This window comes from Pseudonaja textilis, chromosome 6 (genome assembly GCF_049901715.1).
Source record: "Pseudonaja textilis isolate UNSWEBS1 chromosome 6, rPseTex1.2, whole genome shotgun sequence".
Lineage (NCBI taxonomy): Eukaryota > Metazoa > Chordata > Lepidosauria > Squamata > Elapidae > Pseudonaja > Pseudonaja textilis.
The window spans coordinates 15,516,515-15,541,895 of record NC_141995.1 but is presented as its reverse complement, the minus strand read 5'-3'; the positions used below and the strand labels follow the sequence as shown (position 1 = coordinate 15,541,895).

At 38.3% G+C, this 25,381-nt stretch overlaps 1 protein-coding gene across 1 annotated transcript in view; it reads left to right on the top strand.

Moving 5' to 3' along the window:
- Nucleotides 1-657: 657 nt before the first annotated feature.
- Nucleotides 658-25,381, top strand: part of UNC5C (unc-5 netrin receptor C) — a 353,437-nt gene continuing 328,713 nt past the window's right edge. The window contains exon 1 of the mRNA XM_087935919.1: nt 658-1,618. Coding sequence (XP_087792045.1) covers nt 1,492-1,618 — 127 coding nt within the window. The 5' untranslated portion in view covers nt 658-1,491. The remainder of the gene's footprint in view (nt 1,619-25,381) is intronic.

Here is a 25,381-nt window from a genome sequence, read left to right as displayed (position 1 = left end):
GGACAACCATGACCTGGATGATTGAGAACCTCCATATATAAACACTTACTGAGAAATGAATCCCTAACCTATCCTGTTGGGTTTATAAGACACTGGTAGGTGGCATTTCCATAACTACTAAACTATTGCCACACACGGATAGTGCCAGGACCTCCTAGTTGATCCACACTGCTCAATCCTAAACAAGGTTACTCAGAAATCCCAAAGGTGCTTATAAGACAGTCGCAAACGTGCCTGGCAGAAACCTCACGTCCACCTACTCCTTATTTATTTATTCATTTCTTCCCGTCGCTTTTCTCCAGGTGTTCCGAAGTGGTACTCGGAGCATTTTTTTTTACCTCCGTTTCCACTTCCCGCCACAACCTACTTTCGCGGAAAGCCACCTTAGTGACCGTCCTTTTCAAAATACTGTTAGAAGGAGGCTGGCCTCACTTCTCCTCCCTTCCCTTCCCTTCCCTTCCCTTTTCCCGCCTGGGAAACGCGGGAGGGTAGTAAGCGCTTAGGATTGCGAACCCACCCGGACACCGCCGCCCGCCTTCTCTCCTCCAAGCCTTGAAGTGCGCAGGCGGCGCGAGCAGGGAGGAGCCACTTCTGGTCCGAAAAATCCAGCTCCGGGCTTTGCGGCGTTGTGGGGGGAAGCCGAGAGCTTCTTGCCTTACTGCCGCGAGGTGCCTCAGCCGGGGCTTCACTCCGCAGCTCGTGGCCAACGTTTGGGAGGGAGGGAAGAAGAGGAGGGAAGAGGAGGAGGGAGCGGGGAGTGTTGAGAAGGCAGAGGGCGAGTACGGCGCGCCGGCTCGCTCCGCTTTCACGCCGGCGTGGCGGCGCGAAGAGGAGTGTGCTGCTTCTGTCGGGTCGCCGCGCCTGCCTCCGGAGGGAGTTGGGAAGGATGCTGCGGGGAGTCGGTGCCGCTTCTACTCCCACCACTCCGGGCTCGCCAGCGGCTCCTTCAGACTTCTTAGCCAGGCTATGAAATGACCATTCCTGGTCGCTTCGGAGTCGCCGTCGCCTGGACGCCTTTCCCTCCGCGCGCAATTCGGGCTAAGGAAGCGCGCTACCCACCTTAGGGCTGCGTTTCCCGGCCAAGCCAAGGCGGCTGAAGAAGAAGAAGAAGAAGAAGCAGAAGAAGCGGCAGAAAGCAACGGTCGGGCAAGGGACGCTGTGATCTCCAAGTGGGGCTTGAACCGCTGCCCTCAAGTGGCAGTCGGGGACCAGGAACCGGCGCAGCGCAGCGCAGCGCAAGGCAAGCGTTTCCCGAGCGAGCAGGCGGGCGAGGGTCCGCCGCGACTGCTCCCTCCCCGACGGAAAGTCCAGAAGGGGGGCCCCGGCGGGAGGACGAGAGCTGACGGAGGAACCGCCGCTGCTACCGCGGCCGCTGCCGCGAAGGAGGTGGAAGACGGCGGCAAGGGGCGCGAGCCGGCCTCCGCCTTCGAGGGCTCTTGGGCGTCGAGTCTCTCCCCCCCCCCCCACACACACACACAAACCGGAGCAGCCATGGGCAAAGGGTTGGAAGCCGCCGCCGCCGCCCGCTACGGACTGGGACTGGGATACTTACTGCAGATGGTCGCATTGCCCGCCTTGGCGATCCTGAGTGCCAGCAGCCCCGGCTCGGCTGCGCAAGGTAAGGCGGCTTTTGCTCTTCGCCGGAGCTCTCTTCCTGCACCTGAACGGCCGCTTTTCCCAAAGGTTGGACGGGGCGGACGCCTCTTTTCCTCGCCCCTTGTCCGTTTTCTTCCTCCCCGACCGCCGGGCACAGCTAGGAAAAAAGCTAGCCCTGTCCACTTCTCTCGCTTCCACGGGTTCAGGCGGAGAGGCTGGAGCGAGGGTGGGAAAGAAAACCCGAACGCAACGGAGGACAAGCGGCTTCCAAGCCACTTTTCCTTGCCCGGCTTGCAGCTCGCGCCCGCTGCGTGTGGCGGTGGAAAGAAAAAGTCCCCGCGGAGTTTGAGCCGGGTTCAGCGGGCGCTCCGAACTCTTTTTTCCCCGAAGAGACTTGGGGGATCGGCGGCGTCTCGGGTGGGCGGGAAGGCGTTTTCATCGCTCTTCGCTGCCCTCCTTTGCAGCGAAAGCCAAGGGGAGAGAACTGCACTTTGGCAGGCGCCGGAGAAGCCCGAAGCTCCTTCTTGGCTCCGCTACTCCGGATTGCCAGGATTATGCGGGAATAGGAGGATTTCCCTTGGAGAAAGCGGGTCCACCGCCGTCCGGGGGCAGCCTCCTTCGAGAGCAGAGCGGAGTCAGGCGGGGATAAAGAGCAAAGTGTCCGGTTTAAGATTTGCTCCGAGGCGGCGAGCGGGGCTCGGTAGTTGAGGACAAGCGGGCAGCGTCGGCTGGGTCCCTTCTGAGGTTCCTTAGTTGGCAGAAAGATGGAGAAGAAATAATGGATAGTCGCCTGCTGCTTTGCAGACAGAGCTGCTGCACTTCCCCATCTTTCAGCCGGCTCCTATAGATTTATTTGGGGCATTATTTAATCAGTGGTACCGTCTGAATCGTTCCAACTCTACATATCTCTCTTTAGGTATTTTTTTTTTAAGTTGCCTCCTTCCACAGTAAAAATTAAATCGTCTCTCCTATTTTCCTCTCCCGCTCTTCACTAGTTTGATCACACCCATGTATATTCCCTTCCCACTCACTTAGTGGCATGCATGTCGTCAACAGATGCTCTTCCTTTTCCAAATTGTGGTTGCCTTGATAAGTGGCATGTTTAGTGTGGCGAATGCCATTGTGTGTGGAATAGATCGCCTTTCTTGCTTTCTGCTTGATCTCATGTTAGGTGGTTGAATAAGGCTGGCCCTTTGACTAACCCTCTGGAAGTTGATTTTCACTGGGGAAGACCTTGGAAGCAAGGGACTATTAGCATATCAGAGGTCATTCTAGAGAGGACCCAGCAGTGACTGGTTTTGGCAATCGTGAAGGACAACAGAACAGGAAAGAAAAAGAATTAGCGCAGTGATGCTAATGGACCACAATCTAAAAATAAGAGTGCCATGGGGTAAGCCTATGGAAATAAACCCATTGAACACTAGTTTTCTGTCAGGGTTGCTGATCATATCAATGGGGCTTGTGTAGGAGAACTTCTCAACAAACAGTGTTTTATATTCAGGAGTTGAATAAGATGCCTTTAGATTTTTTTTCTTTCAGATTTCAGAGAGATGCAGGAATAGGTTCTTCCTTGGCTTGAACTCATTGCTTTCAGGTCTTTTGTCAAATACTTCTTCATACTAAGCTATTGTAACACAGGGCTTATTCCTGATAGTTAATTTGTACTAAAATACTGGAAAGTTAGAGAGGGCTCTTTTGGAAGTCAGTGCCCTCTGTCTAAGCATAGCATCGGCACCAGATTACTGTACCACTTGGTGTCTCTGTCTTCGTATTGCCATAGAAATAATCTTTTACAAAGTTTCCTCAGGCTGCAATTCTTTGCCCACTTTTTTGGGAAATTAAACTTAAAAAGGGAACTTGTGACATGTATGGATTTAGCTTTCAACTATTCGTTATAATTGGTGGTTTTTTTTAAAAAAACCCATACTTTTCAAATCCAATTAGTAACTTTTTTCAGAACATGAATCAAAACTCTTGTTCTCATGAGAATTGCTACTACTATTGGATACTAGCAGAAAATATGACTATTAAGCCTTACAAAGTTTGATTTTTGTGATTTTGGATTCGCTTTTGAAATGGGGGGGGAGGGTTTTCTTCCTACATGAGGAACAGACAAGAGTTCATCCTGTTCATATCCAAAGTCTGGCAGGCTGATGAATTCCTTGTTTTCAGCTCACAATTTGAAAGTAAACAAAAGGGTTAATGGGAGAACAAAGCATGCTCACTGAAGACAGCCAGATGAGAAGAATCTGATTAGTAGTGGAAAGTGAAGAGATAGGGAAGAGGCAATATAAGAGGGACAATTACTGCTTCTTTGTACATTAGGCATCTCAAAGAGTCCTGATGCCTGAAAGTTGATTCTTCTGCATGCTTTGCTCAGCAGAAATAGAGGTATCCTGAGCCTGCTTCTTTCTGTACCTCCCACCTAAAATGCAGTTTTCCCCCAAAAGAATGAAGCTTGTATACAGTATTCATTATCTGTCCAACATTGTTGACCAAAATCAAAGCCAAACCAGAATTGTGTCTGCCTCTTTGCAGGCTCCTCTACTTTTTGTTTAATGATTTGATATATTCTGACTCCTAAAGTTTCATGTAATACAAATTTCTAGGTTATTTTTTGCTTTGTTTGCTTACGTTACAGGGCATTTGTAGGATTCTTCCTGAAGTTGATTTGTAGGCATTTGTAGGATTCTTCCTGAAGTTGCTACCTTGAACTTTCTTGCCACATATCAGCAGCTGAATAATAGGATTTGAAAAGAAATGTCATTCTTGTGTCGATCTATATACTGTGTACAGAAAAGATGAACATTTTCATCAGACTGAGTAACCCAGTTTCATTGTTACCATGGGGAAGGAAAGAGAGAGCAGAAATACACATTTATTGCAAGCACAGCTGAGAAACATTCTGGGGGGAAAGAGACTTGTGTGTGACAAAGTTGTTGGACATTTTCCAGAGCTTTTGTTCTCAGTCTAAGCAAAGTATAGGAGAAAGCCACAGCAAGCATAAGGCATCTTAGTGTGCATGTGTTTCATTTTGGGGGACCCACAGCACCTGAAAATGTCTTTCCTTTCCGTCCTTACAATTTTAAATTGGTCTCTAGGGTATATATATAGGATTGATTTGGGCTATCTGACTTTTTAGTGTAGTATCATAATAGGGATGATTTCAAAAAATTGTTGCATTTCTTGAGGGACTAGCAGGAGTTGAATGGATTGAACAACATTTCCAATATGGGAATATCCCCTTAAAGCTACAAAGAAGTCACTGATCATTTTGTTTATTGTTCTTTGAATCAGATATGAGTAATATAGCGTTCATGGGGGTGATTATAGCACTTGATGTTCTTTGTACATGAAGCTAGTCATTTCTACATTAAGCATATATAAAGAGATTCTGTGTATGCATATGCAAAAATAAACAAATAAAATGGTGGGCAGTTTGAAGTTCTAAAATTTAGAACTTCTAAAAGTTCTAAATTTGAAACTCAGACATGGCATTATAATGCTGATAGTATGTTTCATGATAATTTGTGTAATCCTGAATTAACTTGGTTTCCACATTAATGATTACTGTTATAACCTTGGTTGTCATGATATCACCTGAAATGTGATAAAAACATAGAAAACTTTCTATTACTACAGATAGATGTAACTATAGTAACTAAGTATGAAAGATCTTCTGCTATTTTTATGCAGGGAAGGGAATTCTTCTGCAGCATTACACTGCATGTTAATTTTTAATTGGTTTATTCCTTTTTCAATTATACTTCCTAGTCTTGTGTTCACTTTTCATAACGATGAACATGACCCCAACAGCTTACTCATTTTCTGGTTTTAATACAATATAATGAATGAAATGATGATAACCCATGTTTGAAGGACTGATAATATGAAAACAAACTAATTAATGCAATTACAAAATTAAAATATAGGTAGGATGTATTCATACACTCACCAGTATATTATTATGAATGTTGTAAAAGAAAGTGGTACAATCATTGGAACTCCTTCCACCAATGGAGAAAACTCCTTTTTTTAAAAAAGTTTTTGTTTGTTACTTACCTGTTTCAGATGTCAAAAGTGTTTTAAACAAATCAGTTAAGACAACTATAAAGTAAGTGTTGAACAAATAAGTAATGCACCTATTGTTTTTGCGTGACTGAGATACAGTGTGAGATTACAATGAGCAGAGTTTTTTATTTTATATTTTGTGCCTTCTGATTAGACCTTAGGCACTTCTGAATAGACTTTATGCACTATCCACCAAGACATAAAACTTTACACCAATCCGATCATAGTTTCATTGATTTCTGTACCAAAGTATTTTCCTCCTTGATTCCATTGCCCTTTATACTTTTTGCCCATGGATAAAGTATTACCAGCATTTTTGAACAGTTCCCTTTTTTGTGGGGAAATCTGTCTAATATTTCAAACTGAAGTTACCTTTGCAGATTTCAATTAAATCGATATTCCAAATGCAAACATTGTCTAAAATTCACCTTTTTGTCTTAAAAATCAAACACATACTCTGAAAATATTTTAATTTTGTTTGCTTGTATTACAGTATTATCATTTTATAATTATTTAAAAGTTTGCCCTGTGTTGATTTTTTTGAGGTGGGTTGGATGCCCTGGGCTTTTCTGGAATTCCTTTTACTACATTTTGGAAATATATTCCCTAATTCAGTAATTGTTTTACACCTTTCCCTAGAGACATGTACTGCATTAGTATGGACAGTTGTTATTCAGGGCAAAGGATAAGGGCAAAGTATATTTATAATTAGATAGGAAGAATGATTTTATTTTGTTTTATAGCTCTTTTAAAATCTTTTAAAATATTGAATTGTGTACACATTTAATTTTATTCAGTTACTGAATTTCTTATTCTATTTCCCAGAAACTATTATGTGTACAGAATATAGAATAGTATTTTTCAGATGAGTTACACAAATAATGAAACGAAATTCAATCTTATGCTGTCACACCGTTTTATTCAGTATTACATCATAAAACCAGTACTGGTAATTTCCAGTAACAAACAGACATACTAATGTGATGCTAATGTATACTGATACTGATGTTCACTTTTTTTAAAAAAAATAGGCCTAATTAATTTTCGCTTCCATGGTAGAGTATTTGTAATAATATTATACTAAGTAGAAATGGTTTAACCATATTTATTCAAAAGCAGAACTACATTTGCTGACCATAAACCTAGCTGCAATTATATAGACTTCGGAACAAAAAAAAAACCTCTCCTCATTTGGAGTTGTTTTGAACTTTTTAAAATTTCAATTAACAATGTTGGGAAACTAGTAGCTCTCCAGATGTTGAAGCATTCCAGTTTTCATCAACTCAGACCAGCATGGCCAATAGTGCTGAATGTTGGGATTTGAACCCAACGGTATCTGGATTCCGTTATCTGTATGAGCAAATTGCTGTTATCAGTACAAACAAGCTATTTTCCCATTCAGACTGGCTTTTTAGATCAGGTATTTTTTAATTATAAAAGGATATTGTTATATTTCTATTTCTGCATGCAACTTTTGCTTATCAGCACTGTTTAGGCTTAGATTAGATTAGCAGAAGTGATAATTCTTTTGTGAAATGTAGTTCTGGGAACTAAAACTTCTACTTCTGATGTTTCCACTTAGCAATACATTTAAAAAAATGATTTAAAATCCTGTGATGATGATGAACATGATGACGATGGAGAATAATCCCAGTCCACCAATCTGTATGGTCATTCATATTTGTCCTAGAATCACTCTCTTTGTTATCTCTGAAAATAAAAGGGATGTAAAACACTGAGAGAAAATTTGCATTCTGCCAGTCCTCAAATTCTTTTTGTATCGAAAAAATTGTTCTGCTGGGTCCACACTAAATAATTATTTTTGAAATAAAAAACATTAACTTAGTAATATTGTAATATGACCAGGTTAGTATGGATCAAAAATTTTCAAAAAATAAAATAAAAAATACAGAGACAATAACTTTAGCCATGTACTATATAATTATTTTCTTTATCTTTGTTTCAGTTAATTCTAATAAAAGTGCCTAACACAGAACCTTTCCCCAAATCCAGGTTATTTGTGCTAGCTGGTTCAGATATTACTAACATTATTTTCTATAGCAAAAACCTCCTCAAATTTATCTTGAGTACATGGATGTGTCCAGATAGTTTTCTTCAAAACAGCATGGAAGAGCTTTGACATTGCATGCTTCTGGGATTCCTCCCCACTATTTCGTAGTTCAGTTTATAGCCTTGGGTCTCGTTGTGATTTCTCACACAGGAGCTAACTGATCTAACTCTTTCAGAATCTGACTCAATATTAGATATGGTTGACCAGGTACTGCCTTTAGAATTCAAATGGTTACCAGGGTGAATTTGACATTTAAGGATAATATAAGGAACAATTCTATCATGTAAAAATTGGATGCAGAAAGCCTCACTCATTGTGGACCAAAATATTGGTTCATATATTTCTCTTGTTCAACAATTCATTTATTCAGCTGGTGAGATAGCAGTGATATTGGGGAAAAAAAACAGCCACTAGGTGAGATTTTCCGCCTGATGTCTTTCCTTAGGATTTAATTCAGTATAAAAATGAAAGAAGATTGAGCACCACTGGAAGATGATTATTTATTTATTTATGTATTTATTTATCCAATTTATATACCCCTGATATCAATGAGTGACTCTGGGTGATGAACATAATTAAAATAGCAATAGCACTTAGACTTACATATTGTTTCACAATGCTTTACACCCCTCTCTAAGTGGTTTACAGAGTCAGCATATTGCTCCCAACAATCTGAGTCCCCATTTTTACCTATCTCGGAAGGATGGAAGGCTGAGTCAACCTTGAGCCAGTTAGAATCAAACTCCTGGCCTGGGAGTGCAGAGAGTTAGCCTGCAATGTTGCATTCTAACCACTGTGCCACCATGGCTCTTTGTATAAATAAAGTGAAAACAATAACAAACATTATAAAAGTTAAAATTCAACAACTAAAGAAACAACAAGCCAAATCACTATCACAATCAAGAAGTTGTAGATACCTTTTGCTTACTTTATCATCCAGTGGATAAAAGAACTCTACTTCAACTTCTTCTGTGGAACAATTTCTAAATCAATTATCTTCTATTTAAAATGTGAACTGGTAGGAGTAAGGGCTAGAAAATATATATACTTAGAGTATTAATATAATCTAGGTAGTTTCTTATTTTGATAGATTTAATATAAATCACTAGTTCTTAGGGGAAACAATTGAACTCTTCTTCCATATTATGCCTTAATGCATTATGAAATGGATTGCCGCTATTGGATTCTCCCCATATTCTCCCCATATGGGAAACAATCAGATTCTTTGGTGCCATACATAATATTGACCATCTATATGCTCAGAAGACTTCAAAGATTGAAGACGAAAGTAGGGGCTAAATGCTATGGATATCCCTCAGATTTTGTCCTATTTGTTCCTTGTGTGTTTTGTACATATGTTAAATTTCAAAAAGCAAAAACCCATCCCAAAGAGCTTATAATTAGATTCAAGTGATTATTTTAAAAAGAAAGAATAAAAGAAGCCATATGTGCAGATATTTACCTCAGCCCACTGTATTAGCAACAGCAGCACTTTGAAAATGCTTGGTGTGGAAAAAAAATATAATATGTGAATATGCTAATCTTCAGGGATACACTTTTTCATTAAGCACCTAAATGCATTTTGTTGTCTCCCCCCCAAAAAAGTGAGAGAAAGATGTTGCATGGAGAAAAAAAAAACAATTATTTTGATGCATCAATGAACTAGCTCTATTTGATATATCAGACATAGCTTTTTGTAAAAAGAAGCACTGAATAGGGTTTGCAACACTTTAAAAAAAATTATGTTCTGGTCATAAACTTTTGAGAAACCCAGCTTAACCACTACTGTCCTTTCTTCAGCTTATATAACTAACCATAGTGCTTTACTTAGAGCAGCATTGCCATAGTTGATTTCATTGAGGGCTGCATCAGGGTTGTGTTTGACCTCAGAGGGCCAGGGTGGGTATGGCCAGCTCAACATCATTCGTGTTGGTGCCTGTGGTGAAAACAGGGTCCTGGGCTCCGTTTCTGACAGCGACGGCCTCCTGCAACCCTCTGCCAGCAAAAACAGAGTTCCATTTTTGCAGGCAGAGACACCGCAGGCTGGTCCCTTGCTGTTTTCAGAGTGGGCCCATGGACCAGATGGCACCCTGAGTTTGACAGCCCTGGTTTAGAGGCTCCCTGTACAGTACAATGCACACTTCAGCAACAAAAAGAGTACAACGAGCATATAAAGTAAAATTCTGAATATGTGGGAAAGTTTATTGGGAGCATAATGTAGGGAAATGTATCCATGTATTGCAGGTTTCTTTTTTAAATGAAAAATGTGGAATACAAATCATTTTTCTTCCTTTAGCAGTTTGTAACTATATAACTATACAAATAGTCCTTGATTCATTTAGTGACCATTCATAATTACCGATCCTCATACTAACAACCATTGCAGGATCTCCTCCATCACATGATCAGAATACAGATGCTTGGCAACTAGCGTGTATTTACAATAGTTGTACGGTAGCTTCCTGGGGTCATGTGATTGTCATTTGCAACCTTCCCAGACAGCAAGCAAAGCCAATCATTAGGGCTGCTACATTGGGAGTGGCTGATAGGATAGAGATGATTCTCACCTCTGGGTTGCCCATTATCTTGGTTTTTAATTTTTTATTCTATTCATCCTGTCTAGATATTTAAATCTAAATATAACTTCATATGTATTGATGCAAACAACACAAATCATGTGCTTGATAGGACCATGTCTTTAAAAGTGGTAAACCTTGTTTTAATTATTTTAACTGTTGAACATACATTTAAATCAATCCTTAGTTCTTGCAGGAACAGTGACTTAGTAAGTGAACTGGGTACATTTTCCTGAAAAGATAAATGTTTTCCTTTTGTCAGGAATGTAGTTCTTAGCCACCCAGTGGAAATGTTCAAGTTTTGCAGGCAGCAACCCTTGGAACAGAGAAAGCAACATTTGTTATGCATATCGTTTTCATTACTGCTTTTTTTCATTAATCACATCATATGATGAAATCATATGAACTTCTAAAGGCCAACCTTGCAATTAACTGCAAAAAATAAAAAAGAAAGTCTTATAAGAAAAGTTCGTCCAGAACTGTTTCAAGACCTTAAAAAGAAAAGTAATAAAATGATTTATTATATGTGTTCCATACAATCATAGTCTTAAATTCAGATTTCTTAAGCATATTCTATTCTGATACTTCAAATAGGTAGTCTTAACTAAATAATATTAAGTCTTTGTGGTACACACTTTATTCAAACAATAACACTCTACTTACTTTATTCAAATTAATTTACAAAGTTTTGTAATTAATGTGGAGAACATGGGTGAAAAAATGAAAAATAAATCCAGAATAAAAAATACGCAGGAAGCTGTAGCATAGTGTGATTTTGAATCCATAGAATTAACAAAGTCACAAAAATATAAAGTCACCCCAAAGCATTTTATCTGTTAGTGCTGACTATAAAGAACACGCTATTTGCAGCATTAAAAATGTCCTTGATTTACAATGCATTATTTCCCCCTTTGCCCAAATACAGTTGCTTATAGCATTGGTAATTAGGACTACAGTGTACAGAGGAAAGATTTAATTCTTTCTTCCTTCGGTGGGCACCTAACAAAAATCCCTCCTTTTGTGTTGTTATTTGCATTGGGAATAAGTGTTACAGTTAAGCGTTTACTATTATAACTGATTTTATTGCATGTATTTATTTTTTATTTATTTATTTTGTCAAACGATTATTAGATAACAGGTCTAAGTATAAACATGGTTATAAATATATGAAATGGATACAAATAAGAAAAAAAGAAACAATAGGACAGGGACGGTAGGCACATGTGTAGCTGATGTTTGCTGTAGAATATATAACCAGAACGGGTAGAACATAATACGAAGTAACCAAATGGTTCACTTTGGAAAAGCAGTATGTCAAGTAAGTATGCATGCTATCACTTTATCTATAGTATTTAACGTATAAACAAACTGAACAAAGTGAAAGTGAAGTTAATGGGAGAATGATCAGCAATGTGAAGTAAGATAATAATACTACCAGGATGGTGAATAGAAGACTTTTTAAAAATCTCTTGCTAAAAGTGAAATAGAAGATTGTGCACAAGCTAATGGTCAACATTAAAAGCAGTAATCCAATACAAATAAATGGAGAAGTTGTGGAAGTAACAATAGACTTTATTTTTTTAGGATCAAAAATTCACAGGGATGTTGACTGCAACTGTGAAATAAAGGGTGTCTGCTTGGAAGAGAAACAAAGACAAAATACCAGAGTGTACAGATATCACACAAAGTATTATCAAGGCTTTAGTTTTTCTAGCTGTAATATATGGTTATGGAAACTGGTCCACCTGGAAGTAGAAATGAACAAAAATAAATACCTTTGAATTGAGCTAGGGAAAAAAAACTTGTTGAAAATATAATGAATTTCAGGAATAAACAATTCACTGCTAAATGAAGTAAAGCCAGACTGCTCAGTATAATGATTAAATATTTTGAAGACATAACTAAAAAAGCAAGGATAAGCTGCTGCTTGGAAAAATAGAATACAATATAAGCAGAGGCCAATAGAAGATAGCTAGATTATTCTGACTGATGATGCAAGCATATAAGAAGAGGAACTCAGATAAGCTTTTACTGATTAACAATTCTGGCAAACTGATATCCATTGGACCATGAAGAGTCAGAAGCTATTGAAAAACAATAATCATAAATATACTAGCTATACAGAAAATTTAAGTGAGTTGAATTGAACTTAATTACCATTAGTCTACTTAAAATCGTGAGTGCATTTTTACATTGAGAAGATGGAGATTCAAGACACATTGTGAAATATCTAGAGCAGGGCTGTCAATCTTGTGGCCCATGGGCCAGATGCTTCATGTGCTGGCCACACCCAGGCCTGGTTAAGCGAAGGGGGAAAAAGTCATGATACATCATGTGACCAGCCGTGACGATGTGAGTTTGATACCCTTGATCTAAAGCATTTATCTATCCTGGAGTTTAGCATAAATGTGAATATTACCATTTTATTTATGAATTTATTATGGAGTGGGTCACTGTACAAGCAAGTTAAAGACACAGTCTATGTTTCTATATTTCAACAAGTACTACTGCTGAACATGCTGCTAGCAGTGTTTGGTCATTTGAGAGGAATTTTTAGGCATCAAAATTGAGAAGGCATTCCCATTGTTTATTTTAGCTTCATAGTTTATTGGGTTGTACGGCTGAGCCATAGAGTAATACCATTAATCAAGATAAATACAGTACTTTATTTGTAATGTATATTTTATGGTAGAGGAATGAATAGTTGTTATTTTTGTTACTTTCATGGGGAGAAATGTTACTATCCAGCTGTGATCCTGAAGTTTTTAAACACAAATTATATGAAAATATGTGGTAAACAGTCCTTTGGAGAGAAGGAGTAGTTTTATGTATAAACATGCATACATATATACATTTGATGTACAAATTACTTTTATAACAATATCAATATGCTGTATGGAGTTTATTGAAAATAAACTTTTTAAAATATCAGCATGATATGCCTTCAGCACAGATGTCTGGGAGAACAAAATAATTAAAGCCTAAGTACAAAGAAATATTTAGTCAGAAATAAGGGTCTAATAAATTCAGCTGTTAAACATTTGTATCTGGAACATTAACCTATTCTAATCAGAATAATTTATCTTGGTTTTGGATCTTTGAATACAGTCTTCAGAATCACGGTGGCACAGTGGTTAGAGTGCAGTACTGCAGGCTACTTCTGCTGCCTGCCGGCTGTCTACAATTTGGCAGTTCGAATCTCTCCAAGCTCAAGGTTGACTCAGCCTTCCATCCTTGAGAGGTGGGTAAAATGGGGACCCAAATTGTTGGGGGAAATATGCTGAATCTGTAAGCCACTTAGAGAGTATTATAGAGAACTGTAAACCGGTATATAAGCTAAGTGTTATTGCTAATTGCTATTGCTATGATACCTTTGCTCTCAAGCATTAATTTGTATGTTCTACTTTTACTGGCATTATTCGTATCTCACACTTCTTTGACTTCTGTACATGAAATAATAACCTCGCCGACTCCCTGGTACAGTAATAGGAGAAAACATTTGTACTTTATTTTATTATTTTATTTCTGGTGTACATGGAAAGAAGGAAAAATACATATAAGCAAGAGGCTCCTGTTTGTCAGGGAGCTATACTCCCTGGTGGGCTCCAGGAGGCGGTCTTTCTTTGCTGTGGGGCTCACCTTATGAAATCTTCTAATGACATCAGCTCCATACATCTTAACGTTCCCTCAAAAGTCACTATAAAACTTGGCTGCGCCTCCAGGGAACCGAGGAGATACTGCGATGGCTCCTTTACTCTGGCTAGTATCATTATTTCCTGGTTTTGTGTTTTTATAGCTTTTCATAATGAATGTTTTATATACTTCTTAGCTTTTCAAAATTAAGGGTTGTATGCCACCCAATAAGATAAGAGGTAGGCAGCCATTCAAACTGGATGAACAAACAAACAAACAAGAACAGCATTGATTATTCAGGTTAGAGTGTTTATTTCAAGATGCAAATTTGTAGGTGAGAAAAAATCAAATTAACAAGACACTAGAATTGCTGCATTTTAGAACCTATTTCAATTAAATCGCTACTCTTTTATTCTTAGGAATATCATACTGGGGTTGCAAAAATCCAGATAGCTGCCTGACTATCTAGTAGTCAGTCTGAGTTGTACAGATTGCTTTTACCTCAAGGGTTTATATGCTGTTATTGTGTTGTGTTTGCAACCATTCATAGAGCCAGCCAGCCATAATACACCACTCCAGGTTTAGCTGCTTAATTAAGGTGCTCATGACATGGCTTTGACACCTTAACAATGCTGGTGGAACTTAACCTTGTACCGAATTGATGTATGTTCTGAATGATTATGAAGATCTAGTCATATAAATTGCTTTTCACATGCACAAAAGTTTCACTGCACACCTGAGCCACCAATGTGGTTCATTTAATGTAAAAATTGTTGGGCTGAATTATTCTTAGAGGATGCTAAGAAAATAAACTTTTATACCTTACTCTCGCTTAGCAAACATGATGCTGAAGAATTCAGTAAGGTTTCCTGGTAGCAGCTGATTACTGTTTTCAGTCAGTTTTCATAAAGCAAAGCAGGTTTATTGCTGAGAGGTTGAAATGTTAAGCTATGTGGATTATCTGCAAATCCTGTGAGAACAGACCAAATTTGGATTTACCTTGCTTTCTCTCCCGGGTGCAGGCTCTAATGGTCTGGAAGAAGAAAAAAAAGCCTAACTGCATATGTCGCAGCTAGGGAAATGTTTATCTCATTCTTTTGCACTCTCCAAGTGGGAATTGAATTTATTTTGGTAAAGTTGTTTTGTTTTGTAGTGAATATTCTATTTTACATACAAAAAATAGGGTATAGTAAACATATTATAAAGAATTTCTTCAAGGGCTGTGTTTTTATTCCTGAAATGGTCCAAAACAGTTAACTGGCACTAAAATATGCAGATCAGCTAGTGATTAAATGTAAAAAAATGTGATGACTGGCTTTGAGTGTTCTTAAAATGGATATATTTTTAAAAATTGCTTTGCAATTAGACTCTCTATACAGTGGATTACTGCTTAATATACTGTATTTCAGCCTAATTAAATTGACCTGCAGTGTGATCCTTTACATGTTTATCAAATATGAGTCAAGTTAATTATATATTATATAAAAATTTATCTTTTACATTCATCATCCAGAATCCATTGAAATTGGCCGGCCACTAAATTTAAATAAATACTACATATATCTGGTAATTCTGATATGACTAGTGTTGGGTGCAAGGAATTAGGGCCATTCATAAGGTTGGATCGTGGAAGATTTATTCTATATTATATACATGAATCTAGTCTTTTATATAGTCAACTAATGGTCAGCATTAAATTGGTGCTAGATAAAGGTTAATGGAATTCAAAGGGGGCTGAGCTTGTATCTCTTGTGGGAACCAAGGAGTCTAAACTAATGGCTTGTTTAACTCTGCCCCTTAGCTCTGCCTACTTTTCTCCTATACTAGTTTCAGTATTGATGGGGTGTTAGCATCACACTTTTGCATTAGCAATTCAACATATAATGCTTTGTCCCTTTATTTGGAAATATTACTGAAAATGTCTTTATTTTATTAGAACAAAATAAAATTAAATACTTTGAAGAAAATACCAGAGAATCAAAAATTGCTGAATGTTTTATTAGAATTCATTTTATCTAACTATACAGGGGTTTTTCTGGTATGAAGTCTCTTGGTAAAGAAAACCTTAAAAATTGCATATGTAAGGAGTCACATGAAAAACTGACTTCAAATGACTGTGCAATGCAAGATAACTTTTTTTATCCAGTATATTTCACAAGTAGACTGAACCCATTTATAAGACTAAAGGAATTTATCTTAATTGCCAAACTTTTATATAAAGGGAATTTTAAATATTTCAAATCTAAAAATATAAAGTAAGAATTTAGAGTATTGCAGCACATTTTGATCTTCTCAGACCATTGCTTTTCAATCACAAAGGGAATTTTATGGTTGATATCTGAATAACATTGCTTCTTTGGCTGAAATTATGTGAAGTCCCTTAGCCTTTTATAAATTTACTAAACCCCTGGCCCAAATGCAGTGAGGATTTTGAGAATTGTAAGGTTGAACTGAGGTTAATGAGTTGGTGCTAGAGATAACAGCACATTCCAGAGACTTCAAGTTTGTTTTGCATTCACTGATAGTCATTAAATCAAAGGAAGGATTTAAACACACACACACACACATACACACACACACTTGAGGAAGGGGTAGCTTTTTTTAAAAAAAAGATATGGCATATTTCTCCTAATAACCACTCACTGAATATAACCCCATTGACATTAGAAGTCCATTAGCTAAGCCTAGCTTAAAGAGCAGCTGATGCTATGTCAGCTAAATGTATATTGGAATTTTACACATAATGCACAGATTGAATATATATGCAATGGATATATAGGAAATCAAATATATTCTCATTGAGAGAATATATTCTCTCTCTAATCAATCAGACTAATCAAAAGTATAAAGTGTAAGCTGAGTAGCAAATATCTCTAGTGGAAGAAAATGAAAGTAAATCTAAAGTTTTTGTACAATAAATTGAAATTTGTAAGACATATCTCCAAATGCCTAAAGGTACAATCACATCAGAACTTGTGATTTTCAGTTGTAGTGAAGTGTGTGTAAATGCTATAAAGAATGTAGCTGGATAAAACTAAGAATTACTATCAGCAAATACAATTATGTAAAGTTTATTTTTATTACAATTCCAGATTTACTAGAGTTGTATTGCATTGCAATTTCTGAATTCTGAATTAATGAATTTGTGATCTGTGGAAGTCATTTTTCAAGCAAAAGTTGGCTAACAACAATGATAGAAATAGCATCAAAAGGAAAAGCACTGCTGAGTGGATTATCGCGTTACTTAACAGATCAATATTCTTTAGGACAGTTGAAGATGAAAGTCATGGGGTGGTAGATATCTTGATAGGGATTTGCTAGAAAACAAAGCTAGAAAGATGACACACGACAGGCCATGAACATCTTAAAGAGGACATGTTTCTCACATGTCTGTATTTTATTATTTAATTTTGTAGAGCATGCACTTAGTCTAATCTAATTACACCTAAAATTAAGCAGCTTAGTTCAAGCCTAGTTGCCTTCTTCTCTCAAACTTTCTTAGCCAGCATGCCTATTGCTAAAAATTCTAGGGAGCACTAAAGAAAAAAAAACATGTAAGGGCCACTAGCAGATAAAAAATATAATAAATAGCAATAGTGCTTAGACTTATATACCACTTCACAGTGCTTTACAGCCTTTTCTAAGCTGTTTACAGAGTCAGCATATTGCCCCCAATAACCTGAGTCATCATTTTACCTACCTTGGAAGGATGAAAGGCTGAGTCAACCTTGAGCCGTTGAGAATCGAACTGCCAAACTGCTGGTAGTCAGCAGAAGTAGCCTGCAGCACTGCATTCTAACCACTGTGCCACCACCGCTGTGTATGTCATCTCATCTCTAGGACAGGAAGATTCATGAGAAAGACCCTCTAACTCCACTTTGATTCTGTCTGAGAGGAGCTAAAAGGAAATTAGGCCAGTCTTGAAAGATTCAGTTACTATACACTATGAGACAAAAGTAGAATTCCAGTAGTTTTTGTAATAACTGTTTCCTGACTTGGCCTGTCTCAAAGGACTGCTAAGTGTGGTACATTTGGAAAATGCACTTGAGAAATCAAAGGTATATCATGGAGATTTTTAAAAAGTTACAAATTGATGTAAAAATGGGAAAATATTACAATTGTTAGAGGATAACTAGCAACCAGATGAATAGACTCAATCACAGTGACAAAGGATGCAAAGTTGGAAGACTTGAAGGCCAAACTTGGGAATAGATAATTCTGGAGAAAATCTGTGTCGTTATTAAGAATCTCTGTGACTTGTGGCAGATAATCAGTCAAAAGAAATACACACCTTTTTTTCCAAGTACCTTCAAAGTTATGAGAATCTGATATTTTTTATACCTCATGCCACACACACACACACACACACACACACACACACATATAAATTCTTAAGTTTTTGTGGGTACTTACATGTATGGTATTCAGCTTTGTTCGGGTATTTTCCCACATCATTATAGTTGTGCTTTTAAAGTTGTAGCAATGTTTTGGCAGAATCTCATCAGCCATCATCAGGCTTCTGTATTGTGTTCGTCTGTGAGTCAGACTTTCACAGCTGTTTCTGTTTTAAATTTGGGGCTAGCCTACTGCTGTGCCAGAATGGTTTTTTCTTCATCCTGATTGGCTGGGAGTCTTGATCTGTGTTTATTGGTCTTGGAGTTTGCTGTATTCTGCTTGATTGGTGTTTCTAATATCTTCTGTCTGTTTTGTGGCTTTTTTTTTTGTCTTGATTGGCTGGCAAAATTGTGTTCCTGTATTGGAGGCTTTTGGTGCAGCTTGGCTCCGAGTAAATGGATGGCTATCATTTATTAGGAAGCTAGGTTTCATCTGGGTGCCTGGTTGGGGTGTGTTGAGGTATCAGGGGGGATCCATTTGTGCCCAGGTGTTTGCCTGGCTTATGGTGTGGATATTTTTTTTGTTTGTGAGTCCAGGCTTCCAAATAATTGACAGTCTGGTGGAATCATCTCTTCTATTCATGCTTTCAGGTCTTTTTTCAATATTTATCGCTTCTCTGATAATTCTGTGGCTGGGGTTTTCTATAGTGGTAGGGTTTTGGTGCCATTAAAGTCGATGCTATGACCTGTTACTTTCATGTGTTGGACTAGTGAGGAAGTGTGTTCCAGCTTTTTTACTGCATTTTTGTGTTCATCCAGTCGGGTACTTATTCTTCTATTGGTCTGTCCAATGTTTGTGGCAGGGCATGATGCACAGGGGACTTCATATATGCCTTGGTTTTCCAGGTCAATTTTATCTTTGGGGTTTCTTAGGATGGCTGCTATTTTTCTGTCTGTTTTGAAGGCAGTCTTGATGTGATGCCTGTGTAGTATCTTACTGATTTTGTCTGTAGTACCTCTTATGTGGGGCAGGACAGGTGTTCCATAGGTCTGTTTGTCTTCTAGGGCTCCATTATGTGTCAGTGTGTTTTTGTGGAAAACAGACCATGGCTGCTTCACCAACTGTTGCACCCCCTGACCCAAAAACCAAACAAGCTGACATAAGCCAAGAACACAGACCCAGACCCCAAACTCGAAGCCAGAGTAATACCCAGAATGCTACATCACAGCCACCCGCTCAGGACATCACATCAGAAAACTCAGGAAATTACACCACAAGAACTCAAGAAGTTGCAACACAGCAAATGACCCAGGATATCACAGCACAAGACCAAGAATACCACAGCAATAAATCTCACAAGGTCATCATACAACCCATTACCCAAGCTGTTACTACACAGGAGGCTAATGGAAAAGAGATCAAAACACAAATGACCCAGGAGATTACAATGCAGGACCCAGGATATCACAACAAAAGAAGTTGCAAGCCCATCACACAACCCATTACCCAAGTCATTAAAACACGAGAGGCTAATGGAAAAAAGATCACTACAAAACAAATGACCCAGGAGATTACAGCACTAGATCCAGGATATCTCTACAACAAAACTCACAAGGCCATCACACAGCCCACTATACCAACATCAACTCCATCAACCAATCAAGAGGCAGCAGCACAGCCAACCAGCCCAGCACACCAGCCCCCACCACCAGTATTTATAGAGAGATGGCAGCTCTGATCACACACTGCTTGCACTGGCACGAAGCCGAAAGCACCAGCCTGAGGATGGTGAGTGGGACCTTGCTAAAACATCCCAAGATACTCTTAATCTTACACGGGAAAAGACCCGAACATACCTACACCTACATACCTGTACCCATGAAAATCTACAAAAACAAATATATATGTTTGTAGATTTTCACGGGTACAGGTATGCAGGTCTTGGCGTGTTCAGGTCTTTTCCCATGTAAGATTGAGAATATCTTGGAGATGTTTCGACAAGGTCCCACTCGCCATCTTCAGGCTAGTGCTTTTGGCTTCGTGCTTGTGCGAGCAAAGCATGATCAAAGCTGCCGTCTCTCTATAAATATTGGTGGGGAGGTTGGCTGTGTTGTCATTTCTTGATTGGTTGATGGAGTTGATGTTTGCAGATTGGGTGGCTTTTTCTTAAGAATATGTGTGTCTGAGGTATTGGCTGTGTGTCTATCAGCCTCCTGTGTTGTAACGACCTGGGTAATGGGCTGTGTGATGACCTTCTGAGTTCTATTGTTGTGACATCCTGGGTCTTGTGCTATAATCTCCTGGGTCGTTGGCTGTGTTGTAACAACCTCATTACCTTATTAATGTTCATTAATAAGACACTGGACTTGTCAACCAGAAATTTGGGAACTCAAGACCCAAGCACCACATGACAAAGTGAGCTTCTGTTCTTGCCCAAGCTCCTGCCAGCCTAGCAGTTCGAACGCCTACAAATGCAAGTAGATATATAAGTGCTGCTTCAGTGGGAAGGGAACAGTGTTTTGTGTATCTTGGTGTATAGTCATGCTGGCCACATGACCAGGGAAGCATCCTTGGACAAAGCTGTCTCACTTGGTTAATAAATGAACAGGAGTATAACCTCCTCGAGTTGTACATGACTGGACAGGAGAAACATTTATCTTTTTTAGACAGAGTACTGGATAATAGTATTTCTAATATAATTGAAATGTATATAAGTGTTAAAAGTGCTGTATTCTTTGCAGAGCATTGCTTTTCATCTGGAAAACTAGACAGCCAACCATGAGCTCTGAAACGAGAGATCACAGGCTTTAAAGTACAAATATAATTGGCATTCCATTCTGTTTTATGGTGTTATTGTTTCAAAATGTCTTTTGAAAACAGTTATTATGCTGTTATTCTAATGGCCCTGTGGAGGAAGGGATTTGTTTCTTAAGCTAATGGGCAATCTTAGGTAGAAATTGAACAATAATTAATGTCTTTTCTGTCACATTTGTAACTACTATGAAATATTATCATGACCTCCTGCTTGCACCCTGTTCTATTACTAGTCCATTAGCAAAATCCTGCACAATGTAACAAGTATAAAGCTTTCCTTCTTGTATGACTGGAGGAAACCTAACATTTTAAAAGTCATATCTGTATGCAGATATAAATATATATGTATAAATATTATAAATATAAAAAAAAATTTAACTTGCTTATATACAGACAAAGATGGATTTGAAGTGGCCTCATATTCCCCCAAGCCTTTGCAGAGAATTCTTGGAGATACAATATATTACTAATGACACAAAAATGTTATAAAACTAAGGGTCATGGGACTATTTGTGTTTATAAAGGCATGTGGTTCAATATAGGACAAAGAAATGACTTATTTCTTCTATTTCCATTTTTTTTACTGTTATAGAAGGCTGAAGCTTGGGTATATCTCAAAGCACTTAATAGCTTAAAAATTTAAGTGATTCTTAATTCTAGACTTTAGGTGATTCTAAACATTTAGAATTTAGAGAGATTCTAATCCTCTCTTGGATAATCTCTTTTATACCAATTACAAATCATTCATTTGTTGATCAAATAATTTATTGTCAGTCCATGAAAATAATAGAAATAGTTTGGTGTACTCTGAAGTTTGAATTTGTGGAAATAATGCACAGGAATGATCATCATAAAGTACAAAATTTCTGATAACAAGAGGAGTCATTCGAATTCTTTGGATACTTCACAGATCTTGCAACCTAAATGATTTAATGCAGGGGTGTCAAACTCGATTTCATTTAGAGCTGCATCAGGGTTGTGTTTGACCAGGGTGAGCATGGCCAGCTTGACATCTTTCATGTTGGGGCTGCCTGTGACATTTTTTCTCTGACAGCAAAAATGGGCTCCCGATCTGCATTTTCAGCTACAATGTCCTCCTACAGCCCTCTGCCAGCAAAAATGGAGCTCTGTTTTCACCATCATGCCCAAAAATGGGGTTTGGAAGGGCTGTGCGGAGCTCTCCCAAGCTCCGTTTTCACTGGCAGAGGCACCATGGGCCGGTCCTTTGCTGTTTCCAGGGCTGCCGCAAGGGCCAGATCGAAGCACCTGGTGGGCTGGATCCTATTCCGGGCCTTGAGTTTGACACCTGGCTTAGTGGATGGACATATGGTATGAAGATATATCTAAATTGCTTTGGAAACACCATCCCTTTGTGAAACTATTCCTTTTCTGTTGCCTGTTCACATTGTATGCACATATATGTTTGTGTATTATATAAATGGAAGTCTTGGCAGAATTTAATTTTGGAACATAACAGATAATCAGAATTGGAAAGGACCTTGTAGGTCTTCTAATCCAACCCCCTGCCCAAGCAGGAGACCCTACATAATTTCTGACAAATGGGAGTCCAATCTCTTCTTGAAAGTCTCAAGGGATGGTGCTCCCACAACTTCTGAGAGCAAGCTGTTCTGTTGGTTGATTGTTCTCACTGTCAGAAAGTTTTTCCTTATTTCCAGGTTAAATCTCTCCTTGTTCAGTCTCCATCCATTATTCCTTGTCTGGCCTTCAGGTGCTTTAGAAAATAGCTTGGCCCCTTCCTCTCTGTGGCAGCCCCTCAGATATTGGAACACTGCTATCATGTTTCCCTTGGTCCTTCTCTTCACTAGACTAGCCATGCCCAGTTCCTGTAACCATTCTTCATATGTTTTAGTTTCCAGTCCCCTAATCATCCTGGTTGCTCTTCTCTGTACTTTTTCTAGAGTTTCAACATCCTTTTTATAGTGTGGTGACCAAAACTGGATGCAGTACTCTAGGTGTGATCTTACTAAGGCTTTACAGAGTGCTATTAGAACCTCACTTGATCTTGACTGTATCCCTCTGTTAATGCAATTTAGGATTGCATTAGTTTTTTTGGCGGCTGCTGCACACTGCTGGCTCATATTTAGCTGGTTGTCCACTAAGACTCCAAGATCCCTCTCACAGTTACTGCTACTGGGCCTGATTTCACCAGTCTGTATGTATACTTTTGGTTTTTCTTGCCTAAGTGTAGGACTTTATTTTTCTCTACATTGAATTTCATTTTGTTAAATAGGGCCCAGTGTTCTACTCCATATACTGAAGATAAAGAATGATATCCATATACTGAAGATAAAGAATGATAGGTCATTTATACATATAGCATCAAAACTATACAATCTTGTATTCTTAAAATACCACTTTCCATTCTCCTTTACCTGCGAACTTTTAAAATTTAACATTCAATTCAGGATATTTACTTGACAAGTGAGAAGATAAAATACAGATAGTCCTCAAGTTATGACCACAATTGGGGCCATAATTTCCATTGTTGAGTCACACCTCATTTTATGGCCATTCTCCCCATAGTTGTTAAGTGAATTACATGCTCATTAAGTGAATCCAGCTTTCCCATTGATTTTGCATGTGAGAAGCTGGTTGGAAACTGTTGTAAATACATGCTGGCTACCATATGCCCAAATTTGGATCACATCACTATGGGGATGCTGTATTGATCATAAGTGTGAAAACTGGTTGCAAGTCACTTTTTGTGTGCTGTTGTATCTTTGTGTTGAAATTATGTTTTACTGACAAAGAAAATCAAGAGAGACCAAGTATAGATCTATTTCAAGCTATTTAGCTCTCATCAGCTAGCCATATCCTTCCTGGGATTTGGACTCTGGTTTGTCATGAAAGCGACCGCCTGCGAAGGCCCCTGGATTGGGGCTGAAAGGCGAAAGCAGAAGCAGTATGTTCCATCCCATAATTGGGTAGACCAGGTTGCCCTGATATACAGTTCTCAACGGGGGTGGGACAACACTTGTAACTTTAAACAGTCATTAAATGATTGTAAATCAAGGACTACATTTGTACTATTTTAAGTAGCAGCTTAAAAAAAACGCCCATTAGAAATGGAATTGAATCAGTTTTTTTTAATTTAAGATATAGGATCAGCAATTGAATAATTGGAAACTGATTAAAATGTGCTGATATCAACTAGAATATAAATTAGGATAATACAGAAGTGTTTGATCATACTTGAAGACAAAACTCTAATTTTAGATGCTAGAAGTTTGCTAGTTATTTCTAGTCATTTATATATAGAGAGAATACAATGGTTCTATGTTGTTTTTAGCCATGTATATTCACTCTCTAAATATGTTTTTTCTTGGAAATTCTGAGCCAAGATGCAGTTTATGTATTCATAAACCTGTCTGATTTATTTCACTTGTATCTGATCATAAATAAGCGTATTAAGACCTGTGACTGTTGCAAGTCTGCATATACCTTTTTGCTGATTCATAACATATGCTTTCTGGGAGCAATCTTGATTTATTTCTGGAAGATGCAGTTCAATACTAAAACTAGAATGCTATTATGCTGCTTGTTTTCAAAAGCCATACATAACACTGTAAACATGGTTTTTCCAAATCAAATATTATGATAATATAGGCTGTAGTCCAGAGAATTGCTAGCTCAGTAAAAGACTTGAGCCGCCTACTTAGCATCCATAGATAAACACAGCAAAAATTTGGAGGTTGAGATGGATTATATATATTAACTGGTTTGTTTAGTGTATTTTGTCTCCCAATATATCAGAACTAACTACGAAACCATATATAAGTCTGCATACAAAAGTCTGATTAAGAAAGTAACAACTTTTTAATGATTGCAAAATTGAAAAGCACCTGCACAAAATAAGTGTTACGCATCAAGACACAATAATCTATTGTTAGTGATTACATCTATAGATTGTCTCCATTATTATCTGTCCCTTATCTGGTCTTTCAAGTCTTCAGCAAACTTATTGTTCCTATAACTAAGTTCATCCAACGCAGCTGGTCATCTTTCTCTTTCTTTTCCTTCCATATTTCTTAATATTAGAGCCTTCTTCAAAGAGCTAGGCCTTAATAGAATATAATTTAAGAGAGATCAGTGCATTAATGCCACCTGCTATATCCCATTGTTATATATAATGCCCATATATAACTTACTTTATCAATTTAGTTGGTAAAATACAATGGTTACCGCTTCTGTAATTGTTTTTTATACAGCTGTAGCAAATCACCTATTTTTAAGGGATCAGCACATTTTTAGATTATTTTAGGGT